General features: G+C 28.9%; 1 protein-coding gene across 3 annotated transcripts; it reads left to right on the plus strand.

Moving 5' to 3' along the window:
* Nucleotides 1–34: 34 nt before the first annotated feature.
* LOC127285120 (glutathione hydrolase 1 proenzyme-like) lies at nt 35–17488 on the plus strand. 3 transcript variants are annotated; one of them, XM_051310946.1, is made up of 12 exons: nt 35–368; nt 10264–10331; nt 10584–10734; nt 10952–11076; nt 11277–11416; nt 13282–13514; nt 13758–13918; nt 14248–14471; nt 14762–14957; nt 15130–15295; nt 15734–15880; nt 16045–17488. In XM_051310946.1, exons 2-12 carry the CDS (start codon nt 10264–10266, stop codon nt 16231–16233), a joined length of 1800 nt encoding a protein of 599 aa, XP_051166903.1. In that variant the 5' UTR covers nt 35–368; the 3' UTR covers nt 16234–17488. The 3 variants fall into 3 exon arrangements, with proteins under 3 accessions (XP_051166903.1, XP_051166902.1, XP_051166905.1); XM_051310945.1 differs by lacking the exon at nt 35–368 and adding an exon at nt 1224–1443; XM_051310948.1 differs by lacking the exon at nt 35–368 and adding an exon at nt 9321–9343.
* The last annotated feature ends 1158 nt before the right edge of the window (nt 17489–18646 follow it).

The raw sequence follows: 18646 nt of genomic DNA on the forward strand, positions 1-18646 counted from the left end.
TTTGAATCAAATAAATTTTTTTTAGTGTTTTCACTATTGTGTGCCTGTAAGATACCAAAAAAATATCTGAAACTGGTTCCTCAAATCTAACCGTTTACAAAAAATGCTATATAAGAGCAGGCTTCACTGTGAGAGATATACATATTCAGTTTTCAATATACACATCGGAATCATCTTCAGTCAGTTACATCATCAGTCAGTGCAGTTTTATCTTTTCGTGGAAATCCTAGTCCCAGTTTTTTGACAAGATACCTGTACGCATTTCTTCTTCCAAAGGATAATTGTTAGGGTATCTAGTCGCCAGTATCTTTAAAACCTTTAGAAAAATATAAAGAATTTTTCGTAGTGTTCGAAGCTAATGTTTCAAGGTAAAATTCATAAATCATAAAAAAAAATCATCAATTGAGTAAAATATTAATTGACACAATTAGTAATTTCTTTTTTTGAACTAATAATAATTTAATAATAAAAATGACATGTTATCTATCAGTCCGAGTCAAAGTAGAAATTTATAAATTAAATTGAAAAACAGATTTTAGGGAGGATTATAATTTTTTTAAGTGTATTTATATAATTAAAAATTAAATTCTTTAATTTTAAACATTATATAAAATTATAATTGACTTAATTAAAAAAATGTTACTTGGGACATAAAACTAAGATAATTTGTATTAAGGTGAAGATTAACAGGATTATAGCAACTATAAGTAGACATTTCTAAGTTTTATAAACTCAAAGAATTTTAATTAATTTTTGTTTTTCTAACCCTTTTGATTAATATACGGTTTAAATTATTTTTCATTTAACAGTTTACCAAATAAACATTTCATTCTTTGGCGAATGTAATTTATAACGCCTTTTAAGGAAAAAATTATGTTTTTTTTTCCTTTTAAAAATTGTTAAATAAGTTTTTAAAATATTACATAATGGACAAATTGCATTGTAAAAGTGATTTAGAAGGTAGTTACACCTATTTTTGAAATTCACAATCATACATTATTTATGATAGTCAACTATATAATGGAATTCATGTTTCAATTATAGTTTTATATATTTTTAATTCATCTACAATTTGAAAAAAGTGGTTTAATTGAAAATTGGAAGAGATAAGTTTTTATTGGCATTAATTATTAGCACTTTGTATTTGTCATTATATCACACAATAATGTCTATAAACATACAATTCCTAATGCTGAAAGTGTTATCTATAGTAAAGTCTGATAATTAAGCTTGAGGCACATAGCCTTGGTATAACGCAGAGACATACATTCTCTGCGCCATATGCTCACATTGTAGAATAAAGACAACACAGAAACCATCTATATTTGCGGTGATTTGAACTTATCTTTCTTGTGTCTAAGGATTAATAAACGCGTCACTAGTGCAGTTACCAATATATATTTCAAGTGGACGAGAGTTCAATAAAATATTTATTATTTTTTGGTTAGTAAAATTTATTTTTTATTTGACTTTTTTTTATCATTTATACTCTATATTAACAATATATTTAAAAAATAAATATACATGTTTATATTGAATTATAAGCTTGTATTAATTTAAGTATAATTTTATTTCATTGCAAACAAATTTTGATGATTTTAATTAAAATTTTAAAGAAAAATGGAAAATCTAAGTTTCTGGAGAGAAATAATTTTTTTTTTCTTAAAATTGTGGTTAAATCAACAACAAAACTACAAAATCTCAGTCTACTAACTACATTTTTAATTCTTTTAACTACTTTTTGAGAGTCAATACAACTTTTTAATTTGATTTCAGGACCTATTAAATTACGCAGGATAGTTAAAAAGTAGTCAGATCTACTATTTTTTTTTTTTGCCTAAACTAAAGATTTCTTTTGTGATTTCTTTTTTCATGATAATAATTTTAAAATACTAGATATAAAAATTGAATAAAAATTTTTTTTTTACAAAAAGGATCGATTATGTAACTATTCCGCATTCTAATTTTCATATTCCAAAGTCCATTTTTCACATTCCAAATTCCATATTCCGCATTCCACTTTTCAGCTTAATGAGAAATTCGGAATGTGGAATGTAGTTGCCTGAATGTGGAATACGGAATAATTACATAATCCACCACCAGGAGGATCCACATTCCGCATTATATTTTTCACTTTCCGCATTTCACTTTTCATCTTTCGCATTCCGCTACCCACTTTTCACCTCCATTTTTTATTTTGCCGATTCCATTTTCCAAATTCCGTATTCCACTTTTCATCTTTCGCATTCCATATTCCAGGTTTCACTTTTGTATGAAAAACTTTCTTTATATGCGAGGAGAATAAATGATATTTTGTAAAATTTGCCATTCTTATTATTTTTATTTTCTATTGTATAGAATATAATTAATATTAGTATTTTAAATTTGTATTAATAAAATAACGATAAAAATTAGTTCATTAGAAGTTTAAAAATCATAACCAATTTTTTGTAAGTTGAAGAAGGTAACTTTTTGTTAACGTGGAATGTGGAATACAGAAAGTGAAAAGTGGAATGAGAAATCCGGAATGCGGAAAGTTAAAAGTGGAATATGGAATGCGGAATAATTACATAATCGACTCCTGAATTTGACTCACTACTTAAAATTATCTTTTGTTGAATTAATTTAAAAATTTTTTATAGAAATTTATTCTTTTGTTTAAATAAACATTTAAAATACAACATTTCCTCCTTATGAGAAAAATGTTATTTATCTTTGTCTTTGTCAATTATTAATTTTAATTTAAAAAAACTTTTTTATTAATTAATTTTTATGTTATTTATAATAAAAATATTATTTAAAAAATATAATTAGAATTATTATGAAAAATCTCTTTAAAAAAATTATTTTAAAGAATTGCAGATTATTATAATGGTAAAAATTTAAATTTGTTATAGTTATTTTGTTATCACCTTTACATGTAATACGTTCTTAACATTCAAACATTATCAATGCATAAAAATTTTCTAAGTCTCTGAGGTTTATTTTTTTTTATTCTTAGTGTTATACGTATAGCATATGTTAATAATATTAAATAAAATTAATGTTAGATATAAAAAATTATAATTTATTAATCTTGTAAAATATATTATTATTCCATGAAAATAATTAGTTAGAATTTTCAATTTAAAGAATTTTATTAGATATAATTATTTTTCAAAGGAATTTTCATTATTCGAATTAACCTTAAACATAATATCGTTTTAAACAAATTTTTACTTAACAACATTTTTAGGTACCGAAATTTTATTTAGCAGAATTTTTGTTTCACAGAATTTTGTTTTACCTAACATTTTATTTCAAAAAATTCTAATTAAACCAAATTTTATAAATCATTATAATTCCTATTTAACAGAATTTTAAGTCACATAATTTTTTAATGAAAAAAAATGGTAATTCACCGAATCTTCATTTGTCCGAAATTGCAAATGACCGAATATATACAATGAACAGAAAGATTTCGGCGTGATTTTTAAAATTCACCTATCAGAAATTATCAAGAAAATGGTGATTGGATAAAAACAGCGCCGAAATCATTATGTCGATTATTTGCAATTTCCGATAAATGAAAATTCAGCGTTTTAAGAATTCTATCAAATAACCATTCGTACAAATAAAAATTTTGACAAATTAAGATTCTGTAAATTATAAATTCTAGCATTTAAAAATTCGAAACACTAAAAAATTTTATTAAGAGCATTTGAACCTTCGTGACGTCACAAATCATGGCGCATGACACGCAAACTTCTCAGGTATGTGAAAAGCACAATTTTGAATATTTTTTAAAAAAACCTTTTGGAAAATGTTCAGAATAACATAGACTCTGTCTGTTATGTGCAGAAAATTCAAAATTTTGCGTTTAAAACGTTTTTTAAACAATGTTAAGGTCACAAATCATGGCGCATGACACGCAAACTTCTCAGGTATGTGAAAAACACAATTTTGAATATTTTTTAAAAAAACCTTTTGGAAAATGTTCAGAGAAACATAGACTATGTCTGTTATGTGCGAAAAATTTAAAAATTTGCGTATAAAACGTTTTTTAAACAATGTTTAAGTTGGTTGTCACAAGTAAGGAAAAATACACGAATTGCTTATATGTAGGCATTGTTTAAAAAACGTTTTAAACGCAAAATTTTGAATTTTTCGCACATAACAGACATAGTCTATGTTTCTCTGAACATTTTCTAAAAGGTTTTTTTAAAAAATATTCAAAATTGTGTTTTTCACATACCTGAGAAGTTTGCGTGTCATGCGCCATGATTTGTGACCTTAACATTGTTTAAAAAACGTTTTAAACGCAAAATTTTGAATTTTCCGCACATAACAGACAGAGTCTATATTATATATAATTAAATATATAATTAATATATATATATAATTAAATAAATGAGACTTCTATTAAATTAAAATTCGGTTAAATGAGAATTCTTTTAGTTGATTGTAGAATTATAAATGATCATGGGAAGGTGTAATTGAATAAAAAAATCCAATGTTTCGTCAATGCGACGTTTCGCTGGCAAGGTTCGCCAGCCTCATCAGGCTAAAATTTATTAAAAACAAATTTTTATATAAAAGACTTCAAAAATATTTTTATAAAAGGACGAAAGCACTATTTTAAACAATTAAAACAAACTTTTATAAATTCATACCTAATTTTTGTTAAAAACACACATTTTCACACGTCATAAAAAATAAATAAATCCACACAATAATTTTATACAAATTAACATTTTTTGAAAAAGGGGGACAATCACAGAGAAGGCAAACATTTTCGTACGAAAGATCGATGTCAACTGAAATAAGAAGGAGATTTATTCGTATGAGAAGGTCGAAATTATAGAGATATGAGAAGAGTCAATGAACTTAAAAATAAACACCGTCTAACGTGAATTGAAACGTATTTCACGTGTTTTTATTTTTGACACGAGTCCATGCGATTAAGCAGAGGAAAGAAGGTTTTGTTTAAAGTGAAAATGTCTTCCTTTCTATTAATTGTACAATGATTTGTTTTTATGTGGATCATCTCAGATATTCGTCTTTTTGTAAAACTTAGTTCGTTGTCCAAAATTCTCACATTCTCCCAATCAAAATCGTGATTAAAACTAGTTCGATGTCGGTAAACAACGGAGTTATCATTTATTTTTTTATGCTCATTTATGCGAGTTTGTAATGATCGTTTTGTCTCGCCTATATATGTTGCTGGGCAGTCCTTACAGTCAAATTTATAAACAACATTTGTTTTGTCCCATTTTTTAGTTGCATCTTTACCTAATCGAATAATGGAATTGGAGTTTTTGTTTACGAGAGGGATCGAAATAAAATTAAACTCCTTGAGAATGTTTGACAATTTGAAAAAACATTTTTCATTAAATGGTAAGCAAACTTTTGGAAATCGACTATAAATGTCGGCTCTATTCTGATTAATATTATTGTCATTAGAAAATTTTAATTTGTTCATGCGGATTTTTGTTTGTTTTTCAATGAATTCTATTGGATAGCTATTGTTTTTTAAAATTGTTTTTATTTTTTTCAAATTGTCAAAATGGAACTTTTTATCGGACAACGAAATCGCTCTATCAATCAAATTGTATACAATATTCTTCTTTTGTTGGATTGGATGATCCGAGAAATAATTGATAAGTCTATCCGATGAAGTCGGTTTTTGATACCAATCTGTTATGATTTTCTTGTTCTCTCTAATAAGTTTTAAGTCGAGAAAATTGATGGAGTTATTTTCTTCTTTTTCGAGAGTAAATTGTAGTTTTTGGTTGTAAGAGTTGAAGGTATCAATGACAATTGATACATGTTCTCTTTTAACAGCTAAAATTGTGTCATCCACATATCTAAAATAGAACAGAGGAATACAATTGTGTCTTTCTTTTAGTATTTTTAAACAATCATTTTCCAGATCATCCATCACAATATCTGAAACAAAAGCTGAAATTGGAGATCCCATCGGGGTTCCATAAATTTGTCTATAAAACTTTCCATCAAAAGAAAAATACGTATTATTAAATACAAATTTCGTGCAGTCAATAATATCGCTAAAAGGGATTTTGCACTTCTGATTAATAAAATGAGAACGTCGATCTAAACTCTGAATTACTAATTCACAAGAGATATTTGTAAACATGGAACTTACGTCAAGTGATAAAAAAGTATAACTGTCGTCCATAGTAAGATTACACAATTTATTTTTTAATTCTAAACTATTGTTTATATGTGACCTTGGTAAATTAATGCAATTTTTCAAAGAATTATACAGTATTTTGGCTAAAAAATGTGTAGGACTATTAATTAAAGAAATAATTGGACGCAGTGGAACATTCTCTTTGTGTATTTTCGGAAGTCCATAGGCCTTGGCCAACTCTGTGTCGGTCAAGGTCAACTGATTAGGATGGTATTTTTTGTCAAGAAAATCGTTTACATTTAAATATTTTAGAATATCTGCAGTTTCTATAATGAGTTTTTTTAGTGGGTTCTTTCTAATAAGTTCATATGTTAATGCATCAGAAAACATGTTTGACATTTTTTCTTTATATTCAGATTTTTTAATAAGAACTGTCACGTTTCCTTTGTCTGCTGGAGTAAAAAAGACATCAGGGTTATTTTTTAAGAAAAGTTTTGTACTGTATAATTTTTTAGAAGAGGATCTGTCTTGATTTTTTGATAGGTTTTTATTGTTTAAATTATTTGTGAGAATATTAGAAAATTTGCCTCTTAAGGTATTTTTGGAACTTTCATCGATTTCAAGATTAGTTAATGAAGATTCTAGATTTTTTATAGAATTTACTATGTCTTTTTTTGTGATATTTTTAGCATACAATTTGATTGATAGAGCGATTTCGTTGTCCGATAAAAAGTTCCATTTTGACAATTTGAAAAAAATAAAAACAATTTTAAAAAACAATAGCTATCCAATAGAATTCATTGAAAAACAAACAAAAATCCGCATGAACAAATTAAAATTTTCTAATGACAATAATATTAATCAGAATAGAGCCGACATTTATAGTCGATTTCCAAAAGTTTGCTTACCATTTAATGAAAAATGTTTTTTCAAATTGTCAAACATTCTCAAGGAGTTTAATTTTATTTCGATCCCTCTCGTAAACAAAAACTCCAATTCCATTATTCGATTAGGTAAAGATGCAACTAAAAAATGGGACAAAACAAATGTTGTTTATAAATTTGACTGTAAGGACTGCCCAGCAACATATATAGGCGAGACAAAACGATCATTACAAACTCGCATAAATGAGCATAAAAAAATAAATGATAACTCCGTTGTTTACCGACATCGAACTAGTTTTAATCACGATTTTGATTGGGAGAATGTGAGAATTTTGGACAACGAACTAAGTTTTACAAAAAGACGAATATCTGAGATGATCCACATAAAAACAAATCATTGTACAATTAATAGAAAGGAAGACATTTTCACTTTAAACAAAACCTTCTTTCCTCTGCTTAATCGCATGGACTCGTGTCAAAAATAAAAACACGTGAAATACGTTTCAATTCACGTTAGACGGTGTTTATTTTTAAGTTCATTGACTCTTCTCATATCTCTATAATTTCGACCTTCTCATACGAATAAATCTCCTTCTTATTTCAGTTGACATCGATCTTTCGTACGAAAATGTTTGCCTTCTCTGTGATTGTCCCCCTTTTTCAAAAAATGTTAATTTGTATAAAATTATTGTGTGGATTTATTTATTTTTTATGACGTGTGAAAATGTGTGTTTTTAACAAAAATTAGGTATGAATTTATAAAAGTTTGTTCTAATTGTTTAAAATAGTGCTTTCGTCCTTTTATAAAAATATTTTTGAAGTCTTTTATATAAAAATTTGTTTTTAATAAATTTTAGCCTGATGAGGCTGGCGAACCTTGCCAGCGAAACGTCGCATTGACGAAACATTGGATTTTTTTATTCAATTACACCTTCCCATGATCATTTATAATTCTACAATCAACAATTAAACCATGGAAGGATTTAACTATACTCAATTAGAGAATTCTTTTAAATAAAAAAGTTGTGTAATGAGAAATTCTGTAAAATAAATATTCTGCCAAATAATAATTAAATTTGAAATCGTATTCTGTAAACTCCAGAACCTCCCAGAGTAGCTTTTTTCGCGAATTACTTAATTGTTGAAAAATTTCTGGCCCAATACATCGCACAAGGCCCAATATTTTGGTCATTACAAATTTGATACACTTTGGTATCAATTTGATACTTTGAAGAAAACTGTGTATTGAAAATTAGTGGCCCTATATTTAAAAAAAATGTTTTTCTAAATAATTTTAATTAATTAAAAGAGGAGTTAAATACATAAATTTAATTTCCACACTTCACATAGCACTCGTAAATCCCAAAGACACAAACAATTCACAAAATTCTTCATCAATCACTATAAGAAAATTTAAAACAGCTATAAAAAAACTGTTTAGAACATAAATCCGATTATAATTATCACGCCATAAAGTTGGTTCCACAATAGACAAAATTGTAACTTAAGTTCGAAAATTAATTAATTAATTGGGGATGAAAACATAATCTACTACAATTTAAAAGTAAAATTGTTTTCAGTGAAAGATTCTTTAATTCTAACTTCTAACCCAACGTAACACAATGCTCACTGAACCTTAAAATAATAAAAACCTCTAAAAATAATATAATGAACTTATCATTTTTGTCATTAGCGGTTATGTGCAATACAATGATAAAATTTGTGTTAATAACTGATTTTTAATTGGATAATTTTAATTAATTGGTTATTTTTAAGGTAATAGATAAGCCTAATGTAATATTATAATTACAATTATTATTATTTCGTATTAATTATTTAATTGTTAAGCAGTTATTTTCTATGTATTTTGATTATTAAATAATTATTTATTAAAATTATAAACGCATTCATGAAAGACTCTTCTAAAAAACAAATTACTGAATTCATTCAAATGAATAATTTTTTGAAATATTAAATTATTGTACGCCAGAAGGTAATATATTTATAGTACAAAAAAATTGGGTTATTGCTTTTAAATGAATTTCTTATTTAAAAATACAATTAAACTTTTTATAATGTTGCGATATTGAAGTATCTTTTAAAAATGAGTTTATTGTCTTATAAAATAATTTAAATGTAAGTTAACAATAGTTCGACTAATTATCGTTTATTAAATGTATTTCAAATATATTAGGTATAGGGAAAGATGGGGCTAAATGATAAACTGTATAAATATTTGTTCTATAATATCTTTTGATCAGTATAATAGTTACGACTTTCAGCTTTTCATCTTAGTCGACTCTGGGAGACAGCATAAAAAACTAAGGTTAGATTACATATGCTTTAAAACTTTCGCTTTAATTGTGTTAAGTATTTTATGGGTATAGCTTTATAAATATTTTCGGTCTTGAAATTATAAACTTTTTTTACAAGATATAATTAGACCAGTAAATATAGTTTATCTAATTTGTGTATACGCTAAATAAGAATCTGATCGTGATTTTACAATATAAATTATAAATAATTTTATAAAATATTTTCAGAAAATTAATTGTTTTCTTCCCCCCTATTCATTTAAAAGATTGAGACCATAAAAAAATTTTAAAAAATAAAAATTAAGGCAAAAACTAATATGCATCAGCCCTCTACCAGTGTATCATACATATTTTACCCGCCTGTGGGGCTAAAAATGATACAAAATATTATATTTTTCTGGATAATAAAAAAAATTTTACTTTTTTATGAAGATAGATCAATGTCGTCAGATAATTAAATTTTCAATCGAATAGGTACATCTATTTAAAAAACGATTTTTTATTATTTTAAGCCTCGGGAAGGTAATTCTTCATATTCAACTGACATGTCGAGTTTTTTATCGAATAAATAAAAGTCTGCATCAAATTTCGAAAGATTATCTTATTTAACTTAGCTATCATTTTTGTATTATTATCGTCAATCTCCACCTTTCATGATAAAATTGTTACACATCAGTTTTAAATAAATTCTACTTTATCGGTTTTTATAAACGTCAAACAGTGAGATGAATATTTTCAAAACACAGAAACACACAGAATTTTGCTCCTGTTGAACTGCAATCCAAATAGCATCCGCGTATTTTACGAAATGTATGATATAATGTATATAAAATGTTTTTGTCTAAAGTTGTAGATTTTAATGAAATACTTCTTTATTTCATTTTTAGAAAAATATATTTGTTAATGAAATTTTAAAATTATTTGATTTCAGATGAACACTCAGCCCTGTACAGTGTACATTCCCAAAGTACTTCATCAGCGAACTTTTCTGTGCTGCAGGTCTCAAATTATTAAATTTTAATAAAAATTCAGTGAAATTTCAAATTTAATTCTAATTACTCTTTTGCACATTTAAAAAAATTTGAAAAAACGGTTTGCTAAAATCGTTTCCACTTTTAAATTTACACCTATTTAAAGTACTCTTAATAATAGTAAGAGTCCTTTATGTCTATTTTTAAAGTAATATAATAATTAATGATCAAAATAATTTTAAGAACGCAAAATTTTCAATAAATATACTTTTTTTCTTAGAATGCGAAAGAAACAATTGTGGGCATTGATTATAACTGTTTTATTATTAATTACTTTTATTGGTGCCATAATTTACATTCTAAGCCATAAGGAAACTCACTCACGAAGCAATAAATACCAAAGTGATGCACCGCTTGGAAAGTATAAACAGGTTAGAATAATTAATTTTAATATATTGAAATTTAAAAGAGTGAAATATGTAAGGTAGCCTTACTTTACCGAACATTAATTGCAAAATCAAATATGAAATCTTAAACAACAGATTTAGATGTCAATTAAATTTTATACATTTAAATTGCAATGGTTAAATTAACTTTGGCTACACTAAGAAAAATAAAACAATTTTGAAAAATATTTCAATATTTTAGGCTGCAGTTTCTGCAATGGGTCCAGAGTGTGCCGAAATTGGCGTAAGTTTTTTAAAAAAAGGCGGCAATGCTGTAGATGCAACAATTGGTACATTACTTTGTGAAGGCGTCGCATCTTTACACAGGTAATTTTATAATCACTCTCAACTGTATCTATTATATATCTTCAAAATCAAAAAACAACAAGAAGCGCAGGAATTTTTCTTGAATTTCATAGAAATTATTATCAAATTGCTATTTACCCTAAATTATTTCAAATTTCGAAATTTCAATTAAACATAATTTTTATGGGAAATAGAAATTAATGTAGTTTTACCTTTTTAAGTATGGGACTTGGTGGAGGTTTTTTCATGACAATATGGAACTCAACCACAAAAACAGCATACTATTTAGACGCAAGAGAAACTGCATCACGACACGCAACAACATCTATGTTCGATGGGAATGCAGACTTATCTTATCGAGGTCAGTATATTAAATCTATTGTAACGAATTTCTTATTTCCGACGAAAAAGTTCTCCTTTAAAATGACCTCATAAAAATTGCGATATTTTCGATTAAAACGCTCCACGAGTTTCACGTTCCCCAACTCGTGAAGATTCCAGCGACGAACCGTTTATTCCCGGCTTAGAATAGGGCACCCGTTAGTTGCCGCGTATCATTAGGTCTCTGTCACATGGAGCAGATTAGCAGAATAGTTTTTAACCAATTAAAATTTAGTCTCTTGCGGTAAGGTGATTTCCTATGGGCGCTTCCGTGGAAGACTGGTGAACCAGGTAACCCACTCACTTCCATCACGACCGTCCTTGTCGAGTAGAGTCGCTCCTCTCTTGACAAGGATGGGTCGATTCCCCATCTCGAGGCGCTTCTCAGGTGGAGGAGACACCTAGTGAATATTACTTTGCACTAGCTTCGCGTCGGGCATGAATATTGGAACAGAATCCAATATCTTGCTTCTTCCCGATTACGAATAATAATCTACCTAGCGTGCACGACCCTAGTATCCGTCGTCTAGGGGGTAAATTCTAGAAAGTACCCCACGTGAAAGTAATATGTGTCGTCCTGATCAACATCTTCGTGAACGTGGTAAATATGTTTAAATCCGTTTCATTCTGGATTAATGACGAGCGCGATCGGAGCTCAGCGAACGCTCCTCTAGAATAGCTAGTTCTTTCATCGTTATGTTTTCTAGAGATTAGTATTTTATTTGCATTGTATAGATTCTTTCGTTCTTATATTGTTTTATGTAATAATTTATTTTTGTATATTTTATTATTCTTTTATTTAAACAATATATTCTCTTTCGAAGGTTTAAATAAAGACTCGTCAATAACTACACCACTCCTCTACATCATAGTAAGAAATAGTTCCGAAATGGCGCTTCACGCCATCTACCGAAATTTAAAGTAACTAGTCAAAATAGGTATTCGGACTCCATCCGGCGAGCAAATCCTTTGGTAATAAAAGTCAGATCATTACAATCTATTCTTGTAATTTGCTCTATGTGACAAAACCTAGAGGTTGGCAGTGCCGTGTCATTTCTGCCGGTCAAATGTTAAATGTCCGCTCTCATGCTGTCCGTGTGAGTTGGAAAATTGAGAATACGTCCCAAAACCCGATCGGTTCAACTGTGATGTTCCAAATGGTAATGGTATAGGACGATGGCATGTGTTTTTACTTGCAAATGTCCTGGTACGAGGAGGTTTGCCAAAGAGTTTTGCAGCATTAACCTCGCCGCTACCAATATCAACAACTTTGTGTAGCATTCCAAAAGCCGAACGTGTACAACAGTGATGTCCCAAATGGTAATAGTAAAGAATAGTGACTTCGGCTTATGTACTGTCTTGACCTTAAGTAGTTCCGAGCTTTTCGGAAGTCACTACCTCCGGTTGGTCATGAAATGTTTGTGGTTTATGTCGTCGTATATAAAACGATAACCTGTCGCTGGTATGGCCTCCGGTTCTCCGGGTACTTAAAGAGGTACTCGTACCTGAGTCTAATGGTACCACGGGAAGCGCCTGGAGCTCAGGAGAACCATAGGTCTCCAAGCGTTAAGCAAGGATTCGTAGTGACAGTGGTTAAAAGCCTACATCGCTTAGGGATGGGTGGCAAACCTGCAGAATTGCCAGGGATTGGAAAGAACCCGACTCTCATCAAAAGGGGCAATCGTGACTTAAGGTGCTTTTATACGTCCACTATTTTGGTCAAGCAATCGGCTGGATTGAATTTTCACGGAGAATCACTGAATTTGATTGGCTCTAAAATAAGAACCGTTTAATACACCTCGTAAAAAATTTTTAATGAAAGATAAATTGTTTCTCCATATTTAGGTGGTTTGTCTGTTGCGGTTCCTGGAGAACTTCTAGGATATTGGGAGGCTCATCAAAAGTTTGGAAAACTAAAATGGAAAGATCTTTTTGAGCCAACCATAAAACTATGTGAAGAGGGATCCCGCATTAATAATTATTTAAGTGGTTATATTAAGTCTAAAGAGAAATTTATTAGAGAAGAACCAACTCTGTCAGAAATACTTATCGACAGTCGTACTAATCAACTACTCAAGGTAATTATAGATTTGATTGTACCTTGAACGGTAAAATTTATAGTTGTTTAAAAAATTAACAAATAATTTAATCCTAATTTTATTACTGTGAAGTGGACTAAAGAGAGAAATAAACAAAATGTTTTTTGGTGTTTATACTGTCTTCTTCTCTTCAAAACAATTAGATTAAGACTACACAGTCATAAATTTTGATTTAGTTATTTTCTCGTTGATAACTAATTCAGTGTATTTAAATATTAACAGGAGGGAGACAGAATAAAACGACCAAAGCTGGCAAAAACATTAGAAATTATATCTAATACGGGAATAACAGAATTTTATAATGGAACAATTGCAAAAACGTTGACTGAAGAAATAAAAGCATATAAAGGAATTATTGATTTACAAGACTTTAAAGACTACAGGTAATATTTAATTCTTATTAAAAAATTAACATTACAGTAGAATAACAATAGAAGAAAGAACACACTGAGTAGGCACAAAACGTATTTATGTATACATACAAATTGTTCACATATACTTTTTAAAAGAAATTTAAACAAAGACGTTTTTTGCTAACTGTGTAAGTTAGTACTTGAGTAAACGACTCTTCATTTGGTTCTTAGTTTCTCATTTTATTGATATGTACATAGACTGAAAGTCACTGCTATTTGAAGAAGTATCAAATTGTCTACTCGATGTTTCAATCAACGAACTTTTTTTAAAATGCTGTTCTTAAATTGGTAATATTCAGAGTTATATGGAAGGAGCCCCTTAAAACAAATATTGGAAACATGACTATTTATTCTGCTCCTCCTCCTGGATCTGGAGTGCTTGTTACATTTATAATGAAAGTTCTTGAAAATTTTCTTTTGACTAGTGAAAAGGAAATTATATGGCACCGTATGATTGAAACATTTAAATGGGCTTACGCAAAACGAACTGAATTGGGTGATCCTGACTTTGAAAAAGATGTTGGTAAGTTCTTTTTATACCTAACCTTTATTTAGCCGAATTGTTTAAAAATGATATGAAACATATTGGACATAAAAATCATTGACTTATTAGAAAAATTTAATACATGGCAGAATACTATATAGAACTATGTTTTAGCCAGATTGGAATAATTACAGATCATTCATTACATTGACTCGTTAATTGCAAATCCATTTATTTTAAACATTTCAGTTCTGCCTTCATTAAGACAAATAAGTAGCAAACTGATAGGATATTCTTTTAGTTTTTATTAATAATTATTAATATTACAGAAAATTTTGTTAAAAATTTCACGTCTGCAAAATATGCAGAAGACATTAGAAGACTTATCAATGATACATGGACAAGTAATGATCCTCATTTTTATGGAGCTGTAACAGTAAATCCTGAAGATCATGGAACATGCCATGTGTCAGTTTTAGACTCAGACGGCTCAGCAGTTTCCGTAACATCTACTATTAATCAAGTGTACGTAAACCTCTTTTACGACCTAGAAAATGAATAATTTTTTAAGCAAAAAAGAAAAGGAATCAGAATATTTCATTAATATCCAAAATGCTTAAAGATATCCTATCCGCTTGGAATCAACGACATACACATAAGTTTACTATAATTATTAAAGGGCAGAATATTTTTTTAGATTTGGAGCATTGTTTCGCTCAAATTCGACTGGAATTATATTCAATGATGAAATGGATGACTTCAGTTCTCCTAATATTACAAATGCTTTTGGTATACCACCATCACCTGTTAATTTCATAAAGCCTGGAAAACGACCATTAAGTTCCATGTCACCAACAATAATTGTAAGAAATTTTGAACATTATTTAAAGACTGCAGATGATTTTGATTTTGTAATTGTTTATAATTTCCTAATCTAAAAATAATTTACTTAAGATTGGGAAGTGCACATCTTTTTTGATTTGCTAAAATCAAATTCACTATATCGTCAATATAAAACTTTCTATTAGATTTCCTAGAATTAAACTTGTTTAATCTATTTTTCAACATTTATTAAAAATATTGTGAACCTTGTTTTATTCGTATTCATCAATTCCAAGAAATTTCAGTAAAATCTTTTTATTAATTCTAATTAAAAAATTCTTTGTTTCATTGGATCTTCTATTTGAAATTTTTAAAATCTTGCACCAAATTCATATTTAATCAATCTTTATTTCTTAGTTAATCTTTAATTATAGATCAATCACGGTTAAAATATTGATAAAGTATACATATTTTTTTAGGTAGACAAAAATAATGAAGTAAGACTAGTCGTTGGTGCTGCTGGTGGTACAAAAATTACAACTGCTGTGGCACTTACAATTATGTTGAATCTCTGGGTGGATTATGATATTAAAGAAGCTGTTGATGCTCACAGAATTCATCATCAGGTATTATACTTTATATTATTAATAAACCTAAACTATATAATGCACTTTTCAACAATATTTTCAACTCACATAACAGAACATAACTTAGTGATATATGTGAAAAGTAATATAAAAAGACTTACATCCCTTATGAACATTTATTTTTTAATCATTTCTGTTTGCAGCTATTTCCAATGACTATCCAAAATGAAATAGGTTTTCCACAATACATATTAGATCAATTACACCAAATTGGACATAATTCAACTATTTATACAGGTATAGGAAGTGCAGTCACAGCACTTGCTAAACAAAATAAATATATTACAGCTATTTCTGACTATAGAAGACAAGGAAAAACAGCAGGATTTTAGAATTTATAATGACAGTTAAAAAAATATTATAATTTTACAACTTATTTCCATATAATCCTGTCCTTTCGAAACACAATGTTAAACGTTAATAATATTGTAACCGGAAACAATCGAATTATTTTAATTTTTGCACAACCGGAAGAGTACAAGCATCCCAATGGGCAGAGCCATCCATTGGATGTCCCAATGACATCCTTTTCGGAACGTTCTTGGGACCTTGTTAAAAAGTCGTTCTAAAGATATCCTTAGGATATCCCAAAAAATCCCCTAAAAAGGCATCCTATACATGACAAAAAGAATGAAATAAAGACATCCTAAACAAGTTCTATGTCTGGCCTAGAGCAGTTACAAAAATATCCTTAAGAAACCTTAAGGGAATTTTTAAAAATTTTGGAAAAAATTTGAAACTTTTCAGTACATTTTTTTAGACATGTTGAGGATATTACAAAGAAGTTTATTGGACATTTTTAGGACATATTTGGTACATTCTTGGAACCTATAATAATCCTTTTTTGGCGAATTAGCCCATGAGGATCAATATATATGACCAGTAATCGCGATGTACTTTTTTTGTCTATTCGGATCTTCATGAGCACTTCGGTGTTGTGGGTCGTTCCGCGTATAAGACTTAATACCCTAATACAGTACACGCGCTTTAGGCTATGAAGTATACATAATTTTAATGTAATATTTATTTCGGTTATCAAAGATTTTTGAACTTCCTTGGATATTTTCAGTACATGTTTGGTACATTCTCAGGATTTTTAGGATACTCTGAGAACATTTTAAGAACGTTTTTGGACACTTCGGGGATATTTTTAGGACATTCTAGGGACCTTCTGAAGACGTATTTAAGACATTTTAGGAACAATTTAAGGACATTTTTATAGACTGTTCTAGAGCAGACACAGAATATACTTTGGGCATCTTTAAGTCGTCTTTTTTTATGTCTTTGGATTAGAACATTGACGCAATGTCCTAGGACACTTTGGAACGTTCTAAAGTCATTCTAAAGATATCTTGGTGCCTACTGGGTTTATATTAGGGCATAGGACTTGGAAATAAAAAGATTAATCTTGCGACTTTTCTATGATAAATATGTGATAATTGCGAGCGAATAAATGGAAATACGATCTGCGTGCAAGTGATACTTCTTAACTTTTATGTAACAAATTATTATAAATTTCCAACATTCACTTTTAAATGTATATAAAAATATTCAACAAATAAAAATTTCTCAACAATGTTAAACAGATTTGGTTCTTTTATATTTAGTTCACAATCCTTTCCTAATTTTATTATTCAGAATTAAATAATAAATAAATCTGAATGAAAAGATTGGTACCGATCTTGAAACGTTAACAATTTGTTGTTTGTGTAACACCTATTTTACTATTTATTAATATTTACTTAGAGATTTAGAAAAAGTCAAAAATTGTCAGAAGGTCGGTAACGCAGATTCCTGAACTAACCGATATTAAATTGATTGATGTAAGAAGTCCATAGGAAAATGGCTGCCAGTAGTATTTTGACAGATCCTCAATCGCCTTGAGACTTATGATATTTATTTTATTACAGATTGACTAGTAATCTGATGACTTTGGCCAGTTGGTTTATTAATATGATAATTTAATTATGTAGGATAGTTATATTTTTATAATTAAAATTATTGTATTATTTGAATTTGAATTGTGTTGGCGCTCGACTTATTGCAACTCATGCGCATAGCTGATCATAGATCTCGCAAACGAACACTATCTATGTATAACCTCAGTTTTTGGCCGACAGTCATCATGTAACGACTCTTTTTATTCTTAATATATATCGTTCATTTTCAATATAATAAATTATTCTTTATTTTATTTCCTTATTCCCTACAAAATGGGGGTTCGTCCGGGATATGAGCTGTCGCGAGTCTTGTGAGTTATGAACAAATATTCTGCGTAAAAGTGCTGTGTATTGAAAAACGACGATAAACGACGCCATAAGATTTCTCAACGACGATAAGAGAATTCTTAAATTCTTAAACGACGATAACGCAGTTGATTTGCACAGACAAGATAAAGGTAGCGCCGCGAGCAGCCATATTGGCCATGCATCGTTTCATTTTTGAAGAAGACGGCGATAGGAAAAATCGACAACGCCTTCGCGAGTTTTCGGGTTTTTCTTTTAACGATACTTGGGAAGAGTACAGAAACAAAATGGATTTTGTTAGCCGACTTTCATTTGGTGATTTAACGTCTATTTGTAATTTACTCGGAATAAATTACGAAGGCAATAAAGAACAAGTGCGTGAGCGAATTTTGAAAAGTTTAATTGACATTAATGAGTTGGCGAATTTAAATGAAAACGACGATGAAATGACGGAAGACGACGATGACGTTCCGCCAAAAGATGACGAAAACGTCATAGA

This window comes from Leptopilina boulardi, unplaced genomic scaffold (assembly GCF_019393585.1).
Source record: "Leptopilina boulardi isolate dan_hultmark-lab unplaced genomic scaffold, ZJU_Lbou_2.1 LbouV2_330, whole genome shotgun sequence".
NCBI lineage: Eukaryota > Metazoa > Arthropoda > Insecta > Hymenoptera > Figitidae > Leptopilina > Leptopilina boulardi.

Excerpts from the sequence above, each read along its gene's own strand:
- LOC127285120 (XM_051310946.1), top strand. The coding sequence starts at position 10,264 with ATGAACACTCAGCCCTGTACAGTGTACATTCCCAAAGTACTTCATCAG. Across the intron at positions 13,919-14,247 it reads CAAGACTTTAAAGACTACAG|AGTTATATGGAAGGAGCCCC; the intron begins GTAATATTTAAT and ends GGTAATATTCAG. Across the intron at positions 14,472-14,761 it reads TGACTTTGAAAAAGATGTTG|AAAATTTTGTTAAAAATTTC; the intron begins GTAAGTTCTTTT and ends TTAATATTACAG.